Raw genomic sequence first — 16,468 nt, forward strand, 5'->3', positions numbered from 1 at the left:
AGCAACTATGTCAAAATGCTATATTAAATTTTTACTATCTTTCCTCTGATAGAAAAAGAAGAAATCTTTGTGAAACTCATTTTCTACAGGCATCTTTCTAGAAAGACTCTTTTACCCCTCATCTTTGAGATTTTTCTTAATAAAAAACACCTCCGTGAGTTATGATGAGTTACAGAGTCACAACTGGAAAGTGTCTGACAGAACTGAATGTTAATGAGATAAAGATGTATATAATGCTTCTGGTAACTCCACTCTTCTGAAAAGTCAAGAGCAGCAAGTCTAGACTAGTTGGAAACATTGATTTTTGACATTTACTTTGACCAGGTTTCCTGACATTAACTGAATGTCAATATTTACCATAAGTGTTGCAGTTCTCTGATTAACTAGTCAGGGGACCTTTCATATGCATACGTTTGGATTTAGTGTGCTAATTCCTTTATTTTGGTTTTTGAATTTGGTTTGTTCTTTTTTGTGGGTAGGGGGTTGGTGATGTTAGAGACACTATTTTATGGATGTGGCGAGGCTACAAACTGCATACATCTGGTCTGATACAGAGAGATTCAGTAAGAATTCAGTATCATCCGATTTAGAAAAACCAGGCTTACTGAAATCACACATTTTAAATAGTGTTCCCATTGTGCCTGACTTCCCATTTTCCATTTTCTTCCCAAAACAAATCTGTTTCTCTCTTTCTCAAATTCTTGACTTTCAGGGGCGCCTGGGTGGCTCAGTGGGTTGGGCCGCTGCCTTCGGCTCAGGTCATGATCTCAGAGTGCTGGGATCGAGTCCCGCATCGGGCTCTCTGCTCAGCAGGGAGCCTGCTTCCCTCTCTCTCTCTCCGCCTGCCTCTCTGTCTACTTGTGATTTCTCTCTGTCAAATAAATAAATAAAATCTTTAAAAAAAAAAATAAAAAAAAAAAAAAAAAAAAATTCTTGACTTTCAGAATTCTGGGTCTTACTTTAAAAAAAATGATTCCTGATTATCTAGTCATCAAAATATGATTTCTGATTATCTAGTCATTAAAATATGGTTATGTGAAAATAATGGAACAAAATGGTATCATATAGATTAAAAGGTCATATTATTAAAAGCAGTACTAATACCAAAGCCCTTGATCACTGCTGAGGGAGATACAGAGGCATGTCTCACCTACCAATAAAAATAAATATGCATAGTAAAAAATATATATGTATAAACACCCATGTATAAATAATAAGTGCAGACGCAAATGTATATGTCTGTATAATTACATTAGAGTATTACAAATGCAAGCATAGAGGTGAAGGAGTTCACAAAAACTATCTTATTTAAAATGGAAACAATTATTGCCAGCAATGCATGCTTTTAAAATGCATCTGCCAGTTTAAAAATTCCACATCATTAACACTTAGAATGGAGAAACTAAGTAATTGTAAACCTTTTGGGGTCAGAGATCCTGTTGAAAACTATGGAGTCTCTTAGAGAAAAACATATATGTGTATATTCACAAAATGTCATATACAGAACTCCCCAAAAGTCACTGACACATGGCTATCAGATTGAGAAGCCTACTCTATCATGAGAGTTTCCTGAGTTGCAAATAAACTATAGTTGCACCAAAACCAAACAAAATCAGAAGAGAAATGGAACAAAATGGTATCCTAGAGATACAAATATTCTAACTATGTCTTAGTCTAAGATAGTCCTAGATAAATTAAATCCATTTTTATTATGGATTCCGTTTCTTGATAAAAAGCCTAACAAGACTTTGCTACATTCTATATCTACAATCTATATCGTTTGTGTAGTCACTGACTAATTTATCAAAAGCATACCAATATATAACAAATGAATTTTATACATATATTTTTGTTTATATGACTCATTTTTAATTTCCTAAATGTCTCTATAACATTACTCGTGACATTTATTACATTGTGACCTTTTTAACATCATAGTTTAATTTTCTGCATTATTTTGTCAATGCATAGAAACTCTATGGCATTAATGAACTACTAAAGATTGGTGTATGTGCCTACATCCATTCATAAAAGTGGTATATGTTGAACTAATGTTCTGTTTTAAAAACTTTAAGTTCCAGAAGTGCCAAAGAAACCTGTTCCTGAAGAAAAGATACCTGTTCCTGTTGCAAAGAAAAAGGAAGCACCACCAGCTAAAGGTATAGTGCCTTGCTTGCTAAAGAACCCTATTTTTATATCTTGAGTACAAAACATTTTTGTGTTTAACTATCTGTTGAGTTAGTTTAATTGAAAACGAGTGTTTTATGGCAAGAGTAATAATTCAATGAAAGTTTCTGTCCACCTGCCTGCTTTCTTAAAAAATAGCTGTAAATTAGCTACTTTGGAAAATACAGTCATTTCTAAAAATTAATGTCTTTTCAAGTTCCTGAAGTACAGAAGAGGGTTGTCACAGAGGAAAAAATAACGATTGTTACTCAAAGAGAGGAATCTCCACCACCAGCAGGTACTTAATTCCATCTTCATAAATAACCTTGTCTTTCCTTCAAGCTTCTTTAATTGCATGCCTTCTTTAATGGGCATGCCGATTCTGTGTTGCTCTTTTATTTTGCCTTTCTGAGAATCTTAAAATCAAATGCTATCTTTAAGTGCCAGAAATACCAAAGAAGAAAGTTCCTGAAGAAAGAAGACCTGTTCCTCAAAAAGAGGAAGAAGCTCCACCACCAAAAGGTATTGTCTCTTTCCAAGAACCATCTTTATATGATATCATGTAAGAAGGCAAATGGTGGTTTTGTTGGCTTTGTGATATGAATACATTGTGGGTGTATATCTGTGTTTGGGGTTGGGCTTCAGTAAGATAACTCTGAAGTTCTAAAAGTCCATGTTTCTAAATGCCAGTTCTACGAAAGAAACCTGTCCCTGAAGAGAAAGTTTCTGTACCAGTTCCTGTCGCTAAGAAAGCTCCTCCTCCCCGAGGTAGGATTTGTCTCAGACGTCTGACAAAAATCTTGTTGCCTATGAATTCTTGTTCTATCCAGTGTCTTCTTGTGTGACCCTCCATCTCTCTTCTGATAGGTTATGTGCGTGTGTGTGTGTGTGTGTGTGTGTGTGTATCCTCGTGATGTTTGTTGTGTGACTCGTTTTCCCATTTTGTTAGTGAGAGTGGCGTACCGTACATTTCTTCCCCAAACTCTTAGGAAAATAGGATTTTTAAGATTCTTGATCTTTTACACTTCAACTTAATGCTTTTTTAAAGCTGAAGTTTCTAAGAAAACTGTGGTAGAAGAAAAAAGATTCGCTGCCGAAGAAAGACTATCTGTTGCAGTTCCTCAAACAGTGGAAGTCATGCGACACGAAGGTATATAATCAGGGAAGAAATGGTTGTGCATGTTTCCTTGAAGTCTTTCTTTCCAGATGTGACTGTTTACCTTGTAAGTTGTCTTGATCAATGTCTACTGGCCATAGCCTTCTGAGACTGAGTCTTTTGTGTCTGCAATTGTCTTAAATCATTTCAAGACAGTGAACAGGATGCTGAAAATGTGATCATTGTCAACATGGCCACATTTGGACATGATCTGAATATTCTTCTCAGTCTTGGGCTGTACAGTTCCCTTATCTTTTTTTTTTTTTTTAAAGATTTTATTTATTTGTCAGAGACAGAGGGAGAGAGAGCGAGCGAGCACAGGCAGACAGAGAGGCAGGCAGAAGCAGAGGGAGAAGCAGGCTCTCTGCCGAGCAAGGAGCCTGATATGGGACTCGATCCCAGGACCCTGGGATCATGACCTGAGCCGAAGGCAGCTGCTTAACCAACTGAGCCACCCAGGCGTCCCACAGTTCCCTTATCTTGATCTTAAATCAGCTTTCTCTTCCATGTGATGAGGAAGTCCTATTCAGCAGTAATAAGAACCACTATCCAGCTGTAGGGAACACATGGCTATTACCAGTGTTTCCAGGGGCCTGAATTTAAATTAAATAGTATTTTTTGAAATATCCACAGAGGAGGAGTGGAGTTATTCAGAAGAAGAGGAAAGAGTGTCCGTTTCGGTTTATAGAGAAGAGGAAAGAGAGGAAGAGGAAGTGGAGGTTACAGAATATGAAGGTAAACAATGCCAATGAGCTAGAGATGATCTGGAGTCTTGATGAGCTGTTTTCTTGCACAGATTGTTTATCAGATTAATGAAAGTGGACGCAAGTTCAGTGACTATCCAAGAGCCTCGTTAGATGTATCTTTTGATCAAAACACAAGATTCAGGAACATTACTTAGAGTAAAAATCCAATGTATTATTTGTCTATCATCTCTTACTTGCTATGAGGGAGGGAGTGGGGGGGAGGCCTTATGTTTACATGTAATTAATGGCGCAGGTGTTTCCATCTACATTTATCCTTTTAGTGGACAGCACTTGGTTTTAGCATGGTGAGCAGCATGAACATCACCTGGTAGTCTAATGTCTAAAACATGGGTAAGAGAAAGTAGTTTTTACAGCACAACTCACTAATGCGTCCTGGCTCACAGTTTTTAAATGAAGAAGAAATTGTACTACCTTATTACATTCCAGAAGTCAAGGCCATTTGAGAGTGAAGCACTGAACACATAGGTCTTTCTTCTATTTCATGTATGGAAAAACAATTATGTAATATCTTTGATTGAATTTGTTTGTTGTTTAGACATTCCTATACCTATAACCTATAATGCTAGTTCTCTGCAGTTTCTTAAGGATTGAACAATGAACTTTATTTCAGTCCTTTGCAATGAATTAAGATACCATTAGGTTTACCCCTCAAGTCCAGCACTCTGACTAAAGCTATTTATCTGAAAGAACTTTTCTAAGAAAGTTCTAATGTAGCTTTGCTTCAAAGAAAAATCAGTACGTTCTATAACAAATTAACTCTCTTCCTTAAAAAAAAAAAAAAAAAAAAAAAGAATAGAATTCTATATGGAGATGCCCTTGAGTGCATTTCTGACTAATAAAAGGTGCCCCACTTCTCCACATAGAAGAAAATTCCTTGTGAAATTCTGATGTGCTCTCTTAATGAAATGGCTTGGAACAGAGCAGGATGGGACGCGACTCCAAGAGAAGGCCCACTGGTTCTGTTGTTCTTCCTGGGAAGGGCCAAGGTGTTGAGCATAAGTCAGGAATCTGATAGATCAAAAAGGGCCCCATCCCTTCTAGATATGATTGGGAAACCAAACATAACATATACACAGGGAAAGTTCCCATTGCATAAATCTGATTTCAATTTTTAACAGTATCTACTATAAATCTCTTTCAGTCTTATAGCTGAAAAGAGAGACCTTCTATAATATTCTTTGTTTTCATTAAATCTTGATCTAGGGGAAAAGTGGGTAGCCTGTTAAGTTTAGTATAAAGAGATATGTCTACAACTAGATCTTCCTATTCTATAGTTAACTTTATACATATAGGCTCAAAACCCATATGAAGACACCTGCCTTTTCTACTGTACTTGCCCCCACAAAACTAGGGAGAAAAAAAAAAGCTTATTTCCAAGTCCTCAGTAGGTTTTTCACATGTAATACAGGTCTTTTCCTTTTTATCATCCATTATTTTTCCTCAAGTGTATGTTCCTGCCCCGAAGCCTTCAAATCTAGAGTGCTCTGTTATTTTTGAAACTTATCTTCAAATGCTTATTAATTGAGCCACTAGGACTTGTCCTCTTCTTCCTGTGAATACAAGCATTACTATCTTTATGATACACTTGAAAATTAAATTACTGAAACTTATTTCTTTATTAAGGCATACACTTCAATTAAAATGCACTTTTGGGAGGTTTTAAATGGGAACAGTCGGGGATTTGGCAAGTGTTAAACTTTTTATTATTGTAATTACTCTTTGAAGTTACAAATCACCTCTGAAATTAAACATGAAAAACACTACAACTTTTCTTTAAAACTGATGTCTTTAAAGTGATGGAAGAACCAGAAGAATACGTTGTGGAAGAAAAGATGCACTTTATCTCTAAGAGAGTGGAAGCCGAACCGGCAGAAGGTATATCAACCCTTGAATTAATTTTAGCCCTATTTGTGTTTGGCTCGTCCCATTATTTATCTTCTCTTACAGTCAGTCTATTACTTGTATTGCCTATCTTGATAACTATCGTGGCTAAATAAACAGACTGCTTATATTTTTATGGAAAAGAAATCTGGGCATTTCTACACGCGTGTTTTATCTTCTTTTCAAGTGGTTGAGAAGCATGAGAAGAAGATGGTACTGAAACCGAAAATTCCTGCTAAAGTAGAGGCACCCCCACCAGCTAAAGGTACAGTCCTCCCTCAAAGAAACACAGTACCCTTTGTCTCAGTGGCTGTATCAGTGCGTTCCATTTGCGTGCTGCCTGAGTTTTGTTAGCCCTGATGTATAGATATTTTTGCTGAACAGTCATTAATGTTTGTGTGTACGTATGATCTTTTCAAAAGGTGAATTCTAAGCCCCCAAATGTCACTTTTTCTGTAATGCAAACTAATACTCTTCAACTTAATCTTTCTAAAGTTCCTGAAGCACCTAAGAAACCTGTGCCAGAAAAGAAAGTCCCTGCTGCAGTTCCCAAAAAGGAAAAGGTGCCACCAGGTATCCTGGGCTTTGCTTTATTCTTGAACAATGTCCGTCTTTTTCCATCTTAAAGTGGTCCATTCTTCAAATTTTCAAAACTTTAACAATAAAATAGTCTCTGTGTTTAATGTCTTTTCATCTTGTATGCTTGACCGTGTTGCTTGATATCTTTTAAGTGCCAGAAGAGCCAAAGAAGCCAGTTCCAGAAAAAAGGGTTGCTCTAAAAGTGGCTAAGAAAGAAGAACCTCCTCCCACCAAAGGTAAATGAAATCCTCCCTCACAAAAACCAGGAACAGGTCTTGTCTTTCATCCTCTCACTGCCGTCCTTGGGTCACACCTTTGTTGTATTACTGCCTTATCTATGGGTGGAGTATTACTTGTTGTGAAGTTTATTTGTGTATATTTTGTGAATTGCTGTAGTCTGAAATCACAGTCCTTTCTGGCCAATTACCACTCCCCCGCAAATACACTTAAAATAACTTAACTCCCTAATCCTAAAATTATCTTTCAAGTGACTGAGAGGCACATGCAAATTACCCAAGAAGAAAAAGTACACGTTGCTGTAACTAAAAAAGAGGAGCCTCCAAGAGCAAGAGGTACATGTGACCTTTCAATACACAGACTATTATACTTACCCTCTTCTCTTTACCAAATGCACTCATTATGGGTGTTTGTTGTTGTTGTCGTTGTTATAGGTTGTTTTTTTTTATGTTTTAAATAATGAAAATGTCAAGTCCTTTATGTTTGGGTTACTATTAGAAAACTGCCTTTTGTGGTCTGAGTGAGGGGTAAATCCTTAAAGTGAAATCTATCTTTAAAGTGCCCGAGGAACCCAAGAGAGCTGTTCCAGAAGAAAAAATTCCAAAACTCAGACCTAAGAGAGAGGAGGAACCACCAACAAGAGGTATACTAACTTTTTCAAAAATCAAAATGAGCGTGTAGGTATTGAAACTAGTCTAGTGGAATTGGAATCCTTGGAGAAAATAATTTAAATAACTTAAATTTAAATGACTTAAAATAAGTCATATGCATGTGCAATATCATATCAATCCAAAGCTCAACATTTCAGATACCAGAAAGTACTCTTTCTTCTTTTCCACAAAATTGTGAAGCTCCCCCAAATGTGTACTTTCCCTTAAAATGTACTTGTTTTCTAATATGTTATTATCTGTATACTAAACTCATCTGCCCAAAGGATTGTTTTGTGTGGCAATCTTTGATAAAATTAAATTTTTTTTTAATTCTGAGTTTTCTACATTGTGCCAGTGGAGTTTCTTGACACTACTTGAGAATTCAGATGAAGACACTGTTTATGGGACTAAAGTTTCTGTCCAAGGCTTGTTTGATAGTCTCTGTTGCTACTGTCTCATTGTCTTTTTGAACTCTCTTATAAATACTACTTGATCTTCCTAAAAACTTATTCAATATCTTTGAAGCCTTAAACAGGTTAGAAAAAAGTATTCTTCTGTATGTTAGACAGTGTTTATTTCCAAGTCTGTTGCTTTTTCTTGCCATGTAAATGAGAAGTGTGAATGATGAGCATGGTGATGGTTGTCTTTGTCTGTGGATTGTTCGTACACAGTATCTCTTAACATGTATATATTCAAGATCTCATAATTCACTTTTAATAATTACTCTTTTTAAAGTCACTGAATTCAGAAAAAGAGCTGTTAAAGAAGAAAAGGTATCCATTGAAGTTCCAAAAAGAGAAGCTCCTCCCGTGAAAGGTATGTTCTGCTTTCACCAAGTATTACACTGAAGCATGAAACTGCATAGCCCTTTGCCTGCTACTTCCCACCATTTATTGGCTTATTTTTGACTAAAGGCAGGAAATATAACATTTGAAATCATAAATAGCAAATGTACGCTCTGTCCTACCTTGACTGGGAAAAGACATTCAGGTTCTCCCATAACCAGTGCATGAATCCATCACATAAGAATGAAATCAACATTCATGGTCACCATCACCCCTAAATGAGCTTCAAGTAAAAAGCTGCCTGTTTTCAATATTATTCTAGAAGTAACCGTAACTGAAGAGAAGGAATGGTCTTATACCCGGGAAGAAGAAATCGTTTCAGTAGAACGGGAAGAGGAGTATGACGAGTATGAGGAGTATGATTATAAAGAATTTGAGGAGTATGAACCAACAGAAGAGTATGACCAATATGAAGAATATGAGGAACGCGAGTTTGAGCATTATGAAGAGTATAAAGAGCGTGAGGAGTATGTCACAGGTATGGGCAAGACTGCAAACCGGACATCACCTTAAATACACGCAGATTCCATTAGAGCAGGACAAACATTTGGGTGCCCAAAGAAATTTGCAAAGAGCTTTATTTCATTTGACAAATTCAGAATTTTTTTTCTTATATAACTTCTAGAAAAAAAACAACCCTCTATAAATCTTAAGGTTATCATTAGACTTACTGTTAGACTTTGGGAATTATCTATTTCCTCCCTCATTTTTGCTCAGACACAAAATAGCAAACTTCCCAGAGTTTGCTCTTCTTTCTCAAAAGGGTGACGAGTTTCTCTGCAAGTGCCTGTAATCATTCCAATACATGGAATGTCTGAATGTCTCTTATTCTAAAGTTTGTTATTATCAAGCATGATAGAAAAATACACTCTCTCTGGGTTCCCATCTTGAAAACCTGACAAAGACTGCTTCCAAAGTAAAGACAAACATGAAGGCTAACCTGAGCAGTTGTGTTCTGTCTAATGATAATCAAATTTGTAGGTGTACAATTTGGCTCCACATGATTCCTTTATTTAGTCAATAAGTTCCTACTGGAATTTTGAAATTAAGCAATGTTATTTCACTTAGCCAGTTTCTGACATTTCATAGCTTCACTTTGAGGACATTCTATGTGATTTTATAGGTAGCATTAAAAACCAATATTACATACAAGGAATAACACAGAGGGCCATAGGGTAAGGGAGGGAAAACTAAATGGGAAGAAATCAGAGAGGGAGACAAATCATGAGAGACTCTGGACTCCAGGAAACAAACTGAGGCTTTCAGAGGGGAGGGGGTTGGGGGATGAGATAACCAGGCGATGGGTATTAAGGAGGGCATGTATTGCATGGAGCACTGGGTGTTATACACAATAATGAATCATTGAAAGCACATCAGAAACTAAATATACTGGCCAATTGAACACAGTAATAAAAAAATAAATAAAATGGGGTGCCTGGGTGGCTCAGTCAGTTAAGCATCTGCCTTTGGCTCATGTCATGATCCCAGGGTCCTGGGATTGAGCCCTGTGTCGGGCTTTCTACTCAGTGGAGAGCCTGCTCTCCCTCTCCCTCTGCCTGCTGCTCTGCCTACTTGTGCTTGCTCTCTATCTCTCTGTCAAATAAATAAATAAAAATCTTTAAAAAAATAAATACAACATATAAAGAAAGGAAGACATCCCCCCGCCAAAAAAAAACCCTAATGATATACTATAGGTTGGGTAATTGAACATAATAAATATATAAATAAAACTCAATATTATATAGAAAGAAGTTTTAACCATGATTTTTTCTACCCAAAGTGAAATGAGACTGTTAATATGGAGTAGAGAATTACAATGACCTAACTGAAGCAAAAAGGCAGCAGGAAAGGGTACTGTCAGCTTGTTTAGGGCTTTTAGACCTTATTCTACTTGGAACTGTGATTCTCACTCATCTCTAGAGGCTATGGCTACAATGTAAATAAAAGATAAATAAAGAAATAGAATTTGTTATTATGTTCTAAAGTCTGACATTATATACCTCTTTTTAAAGAACCCAAGAAGCCTCTCCCAGTAAAGCCTGTCCAAGAAGAACCAGTTCCCACAAAGCCAAAGGCCCCACCAACTAAAGGTAGAGTGAGCAAGACATTATGAGTCTGAGAGACCCGTGTCCCTACATGTCTGTCATACTATAAACACATGTTGAAGTGGCAGCGCACAAATTGTGTGTTTGGGATGTTGTGTTGTATTTCTTAACTTTTTGTGTTGTATTTCTTAACTTTTTGTTCTTATTACTCTTGAGACATCTGGCTCAGGTTTTTAAAATCTGTTAATCTTGATATTTTAAAGTGCTGAAGAAAGTAGTCCCTGAAGAAAAAGTCCCAGTGCCCATTACCAAGAAACTCAAACCTCCACCACCCAAAGGTACATTGCAGAGTGATAACTAAAAAGAGAAACATCTTTATTACTCATGTTCTATAACATGTCTTTCTATCTTGTCTGCTGTTTTTTGTTTTTCCTGAATGTATTGTGGTCCTGATTCTTATATTTCATGGGGAGTTTTTTTCTGTGTATATTTTTATGTGTATGGTATTTGTGTGATTGGTTTTAATGCTCTTCAATAATTAATATCTTTAAAGTGCCTGAAGAAGCAAAGAAACTTGTTGAGGAAAAAATACACATTTCAATTACCAAACGTGAAAAAGAGCAGGTGGCTGAGCCAGTTGCTAAAGGTATAATCATTTCCTTCCAAAATCGTGGTCTTTTACAATACCTCTTTTAAAATTAATGTAGCTATGTTTGCTTTGTTTCGTTGTTACATATGTCTTTGAAGTTAGTCATTAGGATTTGTTGGGCATAAAAATCTGTCAACATAGGATAAGAAGGTAATGCTACCTTCAAAAGAAAAAGTTATTTTTGAAATATATCCAGAGCCTATTACACAACAGCTGTGGCTACAATATAGATAAAATAGAATGCTTGGATTTAAAACTGGTGACCATTTGGTACATTCCTGACTTATCTAAATTCATGTAATGATATAACAATGTTGACCCCAGTTCAACAACTGTTTATGCATTCTGAAGTTATTTTGAAGGTTACAAAAAAAAAAAAAAAAGCCCTTGTCATTTTTTTTCTAACTATGAAGTAACTTCTCTGCCCTTTCAGAAAGTATACTTATTCAGAAGGAAATTTAGCTTTCAGTAAAGGATATTTCCTGCAAGTAGAGATACATAAACATCATTTCACGTTTGGGTTCTGTTACTTCAAACTTATTTGTATATATCTGCATATATTTATCCCGGTGAGATTAAGAATCATTTTCAGGGAAAATATTAAAATTTTTTATTAATGAGCAGTTGTGTATCTATCATATGAGAGGCACTTGCAAAATTATTCTGTCTGCTCAAACTTTGACAAAGCAACCATTGCCTGGGCGGCCTGTTTCTGACAATAAAATATCCTTATACTTAAATTTCAAGTGCCTGTGAAGCCCAAGAGAGTTGTCACAGAAGAAAAAGTACTTGTTCCTAAAAAAGAAGTAACAGCACCTGTTAGAGGTACCTAATACCACTCTTTTTAATGTGTTGTTTGTCGACTTTGCTGTAAAATTCATGTGTAGCTCTATGTGTGAAGTTCTTCTCTGAGAAAGATAAACCCTATTCTTTCTTCTGTTACAAATGGCTGTGTTCCTACTGTGTCTTAATTTCATTGAGTCATCGGTAAATGTCAAACCTAAAGATAATCTCTTTAAAGTGCCAGTACCAAAAAGACGAGAGCAAGAAGAGATTGTCTTCGAAGAGGAAGTTGTAACTCAAGTAGAGGAGTATTTTGAAGAAGAAGAAGAGTACTTTCATGAAGAAGAGGAACTCATAACTGAAGAAGAAGTCGTACCAGTGATACCAGTCAAAGGTAGATTAAATCTCCTACAAAGAGATACATAGCGGCATCTTTAGAATCTGGGTATCTAATTTAGTCAGATTCTGGGTTTTATTAGTACCAATGGCCAATTCTGCTTATTTTAGAAACACACACTTTTGATGCTGAAATATGATTTCTGCTATTGCCTTTCATAATTTCTATCTTGTATGCAACATTTCCAAAATTCTTAATAATATCTTTAAAGTGCCCGAAATACCCAAGAAACCTGTACCAGAAGAGAAGAAACCTGTTCCTGTTCCCCAAAAGAAGGAAGCCCCACCAGCAAAAGGTATAATCACCATTCATAATGTAGGCCTTAATCTGCATATAAATCATTCACTATCTTCTGAGTTCACAACCTTGTGTGTTGCTCTCTATTGTTAGAGGTGTTAATTGTGCTTTATACACATGTGTTGTTACCAGTAGTTAGAACTTACCAATAAACAATATCTTTAAAGTGCCTGAGATTCCTAAGAAGCCAGAGGAGAAAGTTCCTGTACCCATTCCTAAAAAAGAGAAGCCTCCACCAGCTAAAGGTACATCTCTTTATAATCCATCAGTGGGATAATGTGATAATTTACTCATATAGTAGAACTTGACGACCCCTATCTATTCTTTCCCCATGCCAATATTAACAAAACAAGGACCACCCAACTGGTTCTAGGAAGAGTTTACCATGTATTCATCTCGGATTTTTACCATCAAAGCATGCTGACGCTTAGTGCTTGGCTTTTACTCTTTAGTAGAACGTTCTTAAAATTCTTATGATAATACCAAAATGGGCAAAATCACTATTTGCCAGGCATTGTGTCTTGTCTCTATCACCAGTGTATGTTTTCTCAGTGTTCTCTATTTAAATTTGTGTGCATCTCCTGGCCTTTGTTTTGTGGCTATTATTCTTATCACTCTTAAAGGGTAAAATTGTATGTTGCTTCAGTAAAGTCTTAAAATTGCTGGATTCTTATCAATGGGTGGAAAATTTGACACTAATCCTACTTGATATCTTTAAAGTTCCTGAAGTGCCCAAGAAGCCAGTACCAGAGGAGAAAGTACCAGTACCAGTTCCTAAAAAGGTGGAAGCTCCACCTGCCAAAGGTACATGAACTCGCCAACACTTTTTTAATTCATATTTGCATACAAGTAAAAATTAACTGGTTCAATTCCGTGCTCTTTGGGGATGCTCTTTAATATCGCTTTATGGAAAAAAAGAAAGATTTTAAAGATAAAAACCTCCTTGAAATATCTTTGTCATACTTTTATTACTATATCTTCATCTTTTTGAGACTATGCTTAACCTCAAAACTTTACATTGTATAACATTTTTTTCTAAAAAATTTCTTTAAAGTGCCAGAAGTGCCCAAGAAGCCTGTGCCTGAGAAGAAGGTGCCAGTTCCTGTTCCTAAGAAGGTAGAGGCTCCACCTGTAAAAGGTACATCATTTCATCATTCATGTACATGGGGGGGGGGGCTTTCATTTTTATATATTCACATGCAAATCCCCCCATAACATTGCAAGTTTAAAAATTGGCCTTATTATATAAATATTTAGTGATTTTGTAAATATTTAGTAATTATTTTCATATATATTGCTCTAAGACATATAAAAGAACACATATTTAAAGATCAATAATATTTTCAAAGTGCCAGAGGTACCCAAGAAGATCATCCCAGAAGAAAAGCCAATACCTATTTCGAAAAAAGCTCCACCACCCAAAGGTATATTAATCTCTAACAGAACCATGGCAGAAAGGGAAACTAACTGGTCTTATTCAGCCTTGCTAATTACAATTAATGCTTCATGACCTTGAATCTGATGACAGTTGATGCCTCTATGATCACAGAATGCTTGCTTTTCATGTTTTCCCATTGTCATGAATAGTGTACATAAAAGTGACACTTGTACGATTGAATAAATATCTTTAAAGTGCCAAAGAAACAAGAGCCAGTTCCAGTTCCTGTAGCTCTACTTCGGGAAGAAGAAGTTCCATTTGAAGAGGAAGTTTTCCCTGAAGAGGAAGTTTACCCTGAGGAAGAAGAAGTTCCTCCTGAGGAAGAAGAAGTTCCTCCTGAGGAGGAAGAATTGATACCTGAGGAAGAAGTCGAACCCGAAGAAGAGGAAGTTCTTCCAGAAATTAAACCTAAGGTGCCAGTACCTGCACGAGGTATAGCAACTCTTCTTGGAGTCATCAAAGTCTCTTTTGTGTTGAATTCTGCCTTTCCATCTTTTTTTATTCATCTGCAGTTTTATCTGTGTAATACTTCACTCTTTATGTTGTCTGTCTACTAAATCTGAGAAAGCATTCCAGACATGTGTGCCTTTATTATTGTGTCTGTCACATGTGTCTGTCTCTTGAAAATGATTTGGGTGTCTTCAAATTTCATAATATGAACTGTTATTTATTTGTTTGTGGTCTTATCTTCACTTGTCTTTTTGTTATATATATAGTACTGTGCATGTGATTTTTAATGTCTTAAAATGAATGTTTTTAAGTGCCTGAAGTGCCAAAGAAACCTGTACCTCAGAAGAAAGTCCCTGTTCCTGCTCCTAAAAAAGTGGAACCTCCACCACCCAAAGGTATACCTCCCCAAAGTGAATATGCATTCTTCATCCATAGCTTCATCAGAAAAATTATGGTGGAACTGGGGTTTAGGAGAAGTTAAATTTATAAAACAGTCACATTTTTCTTAAAATGTTCAGGAACACTGATATCCACTTTTCATTGGATGCAAAGCAGTATTCAAGAACAAAGATAAAAGGAAGTATTGTCCCCCAAATTGCCACAGAATTCTAACTAGTGACCTGTCATTTTAGTAAACATAATTTTCATATAGCTATTCTGCAGAGCTAAATTATCTCCACAAAAAGATACCTGAAAAATATAATGAATAAATTTTCCTAAATTTCATCCTTCAACTATTTATATGAAGTGCTTTTATAACACCAAGATGAAAAAGGAAAAATGATGGGAGTGTTTATCAAAACACTGAGTAAATATCTTATGCCTTCTGATACTTACATATAAATGGAAGCCCAGCAGGTTTTGATTTTAGCCTTAGCTTTATTCTTTGATGTATCATTCTGAGCAAGTCTTTCTGAGCCTCAGGGTTTTCTCCTATAAAATAGGGAGACTAATAGCAGTCCTTGTGGGCTCAGATATTATTGTGAGGATAAAATAAAGTAAGGTATGTGGAAGTGCTCTATCACTAAATGAATTATGCAGATCAGTTCATAGTATAGGATGAAGTCTACATATCTGTAACTGTATTTTCTGCCAAAGGTCATGTCATAATAAGCATAGTGCCTCTACCAGGTTAAATAGTCATATAATCAATATGGTAATATAATCAATCAGTCCTTTATTAGACTACAAGGATTCAGAAATACTTTATAGATAATGATTTAATAAATTACTGGTGACATTGAAATGGATGAAATGACAGCATCTGTCCTCTGATATTCAAGTAGGTTGCTGATCCCTCACTCTATAAAACCTATTTCTGTCATAACTGGGCTCCCGACATGCCCTATGTCTCTATCTTGAGCAACTCTTGCATGTGGTCTTTCTGTGTGTAAACTGCTTGTGCTCTCTCTTTTTTATTCCTCACAATAAATTATTATCATGAAATGATGTCTTTAAAGTGCCTGAGGCTAAGAAGAAAGTACCAGAGAAGAAAGTGGTCATTCCTAAGAAAGAGGAGGCTCCTCCTGCCAAAGGTACTACCATTCCCAAGCCAATTAGACACCGCCATTTCTTTCTCTCACCTGTGAGAGTCAAAGTGTCCTCTTTCAGTATTTGTTAGTGTAACTTGTATTATTGCTATGTCTATGTCTCCATGTTTGTGCAACTTAAACTATAAAAAATAAAATAATATCTTTAAAGTGCCTGTGGTGCTTAAGAAACCTGAACCAGAAAAGAAAGTGCCTCCTCCTGGTCTTAAGAAAGCAGTGGCTCCTCCTGCCAAAGGTATATCACCCAAAAAAGGATGTGTTTGTAGTACCGATGTTGAACTGTGATGCTGTCCACACAGATGATCAACATAAACGTTTGTCTGCCTTGTATGGTATGTCATTGCCATTCACCATTTGTGACTCTGAAGCGCCTGTGTTTGTGCTATGTCAGTTTTTCCGCTTTATGTGTTTTATGTTGATTCCCTATGTATGTTATGTCTAAAAAATAAAAACACTCAACTAATACATCTTTAAAGAGCTCAAAGTAACTAAGAAGCCAGGCCCTGAAGTATGCTTTGCTCTTCCCACAAAACTAGAGGCTCCAGCAGTAAAAGGCAGAATATCTCTTTAAGGGGCTC

At 36.2% G+C, this 16,468-nt stretch overlaps 1 protein-coding gene across 3 annotated transcripts in view; it reads left to right on the forward strand.

Annotated features, from left to right (window-relative positions):
- Nucleotides 1-16,468, forward strand: part of TTN (titin) — a 282,606-nt gene that overhangs the window by 123,253 nt on the left and 142,885 nt on the right. For all 3 annotated transcript variants that reach the window (XM_059166916.1, XM_059166913.1, XM_059166914.1), the window contains 28 exons: nucleotides 2,076-2,159; nucleotides 2,384-2,464; nucleotides 2,608-2,688; nucleotides 2,857-2,934; nucleotides 3,215-3,316; nucleotides 3,956-4,057; nucleotides 5,884-5,964; nucleotides 6,158-6,235; nucleotides 6,466-6,543; nucleotides 6,702-6,785; nucleotides 7,038-7,121; nucleotides 7,346-7,429; nucleotides 8,172-8,252; nucleotides 8,544-8,759; nucleotides 10,294-10,371; nucleotides 10,590-10,664; nucleotides 10,880-10,972; nucleotides 11,723-11,800; nucleotides 11,997-12,152; nucleotides 12,367-12,450; nucleotides 12,620-12,697; nucleotides 13,173-13,256; nucleotides 13,507-13,590; nucleotides 13,802-13,876; nucleotides 14,086-14,322; nucleotides 14,652-14,735; nucleotides 15,801-15,875; nucleotides 16,042-16,125. In XM_059166916.1, the coding sequence (XP_059022899.1) occupies nucleotides 2,076-2,159; nucleotides 2,384-2,464; nucleotides 2,608-2,688; nucleotides 2,857-2,934; nucleotides 3,215-3,316; nucleotides 3,956-4,057; nucleotides 5,884-5,964; nucleotides 6,158-6,235; nucleotides 6,466-6,543; nucleotides 6,702-6,785; nucleotides 7,038-7,121; nucleotides 7,346-7,429; nucleotides 8,172-8,252; nucleotides 8,544-8,759; nucleotides 10,294-10,371; nucleotides 10,590-10,664; nucleotides 10,880-10,972; nucleotides 11,723-11,800; nucleotides 11,997-12,152; nucleotides 12,367-12,450; nucleotides 12,620-12,697; nucleotides 13,173-13,256; nucleotides 13,507-13,590; nucleotides 13,802-13,876; nucleotides 14,086-14,322; nucleotides 14,652-14,735; nucleotides 15,801-15,875; nucleotides 16,042-16,125 (2,679 nt within the window). The remainder of the gene's footprint in view (nucleotides 1-2,075; nucleotides 2,160-2,383; nucleotides 2,465-2,607; nucleotides 2,689-2,856; nucleotides 2,935-3,214; nucleotides 3,317-3,955; nucleotides 4,058-5,883; nucleotides 5,965-6,157; nucleotides 6,236-6,465; nucleotides 6,544-6,701; nucleotides 6,786-7,037; nucleotides 7,122-7,345; nucleotides 7,430-8,171; nucleotides 8,253-8,543; nucleotides 8,760-10,293; nucleotides 10,372-10,589; nucleotides 10,665-10,879; nucleotides 10,973-11,722; nucleotides 11,801-11,996; nucleotides 12,153-12,366; nucleotides 12,451-12,619; nucleotides 12,698-13,172; nucleotides 13,257-13,506; nucleotides 13,591-13,801; nucleotides 13,877-14,085; nucleotides 14,323-14,651; nucleotides 14,736-15,800; nucleotides 15,876-16,041; nucleotides 16,126-16,468) is intronic.

The sequence above is a fragment of the Mustela lutreola genome, chromosome 3, assembly GCF_030435805.1.
Source record: "Mustela lutreola isolate mMusLut2 chromosome 3, mMusLut2.pri, whole genome shotgun sequence".
NCBI classification, from domain to species: Eukaryota; Metazoa; Chordata; class Mammalia; order Carnivora; family Mustelidae; genus Mustela; species Mustela lutreola.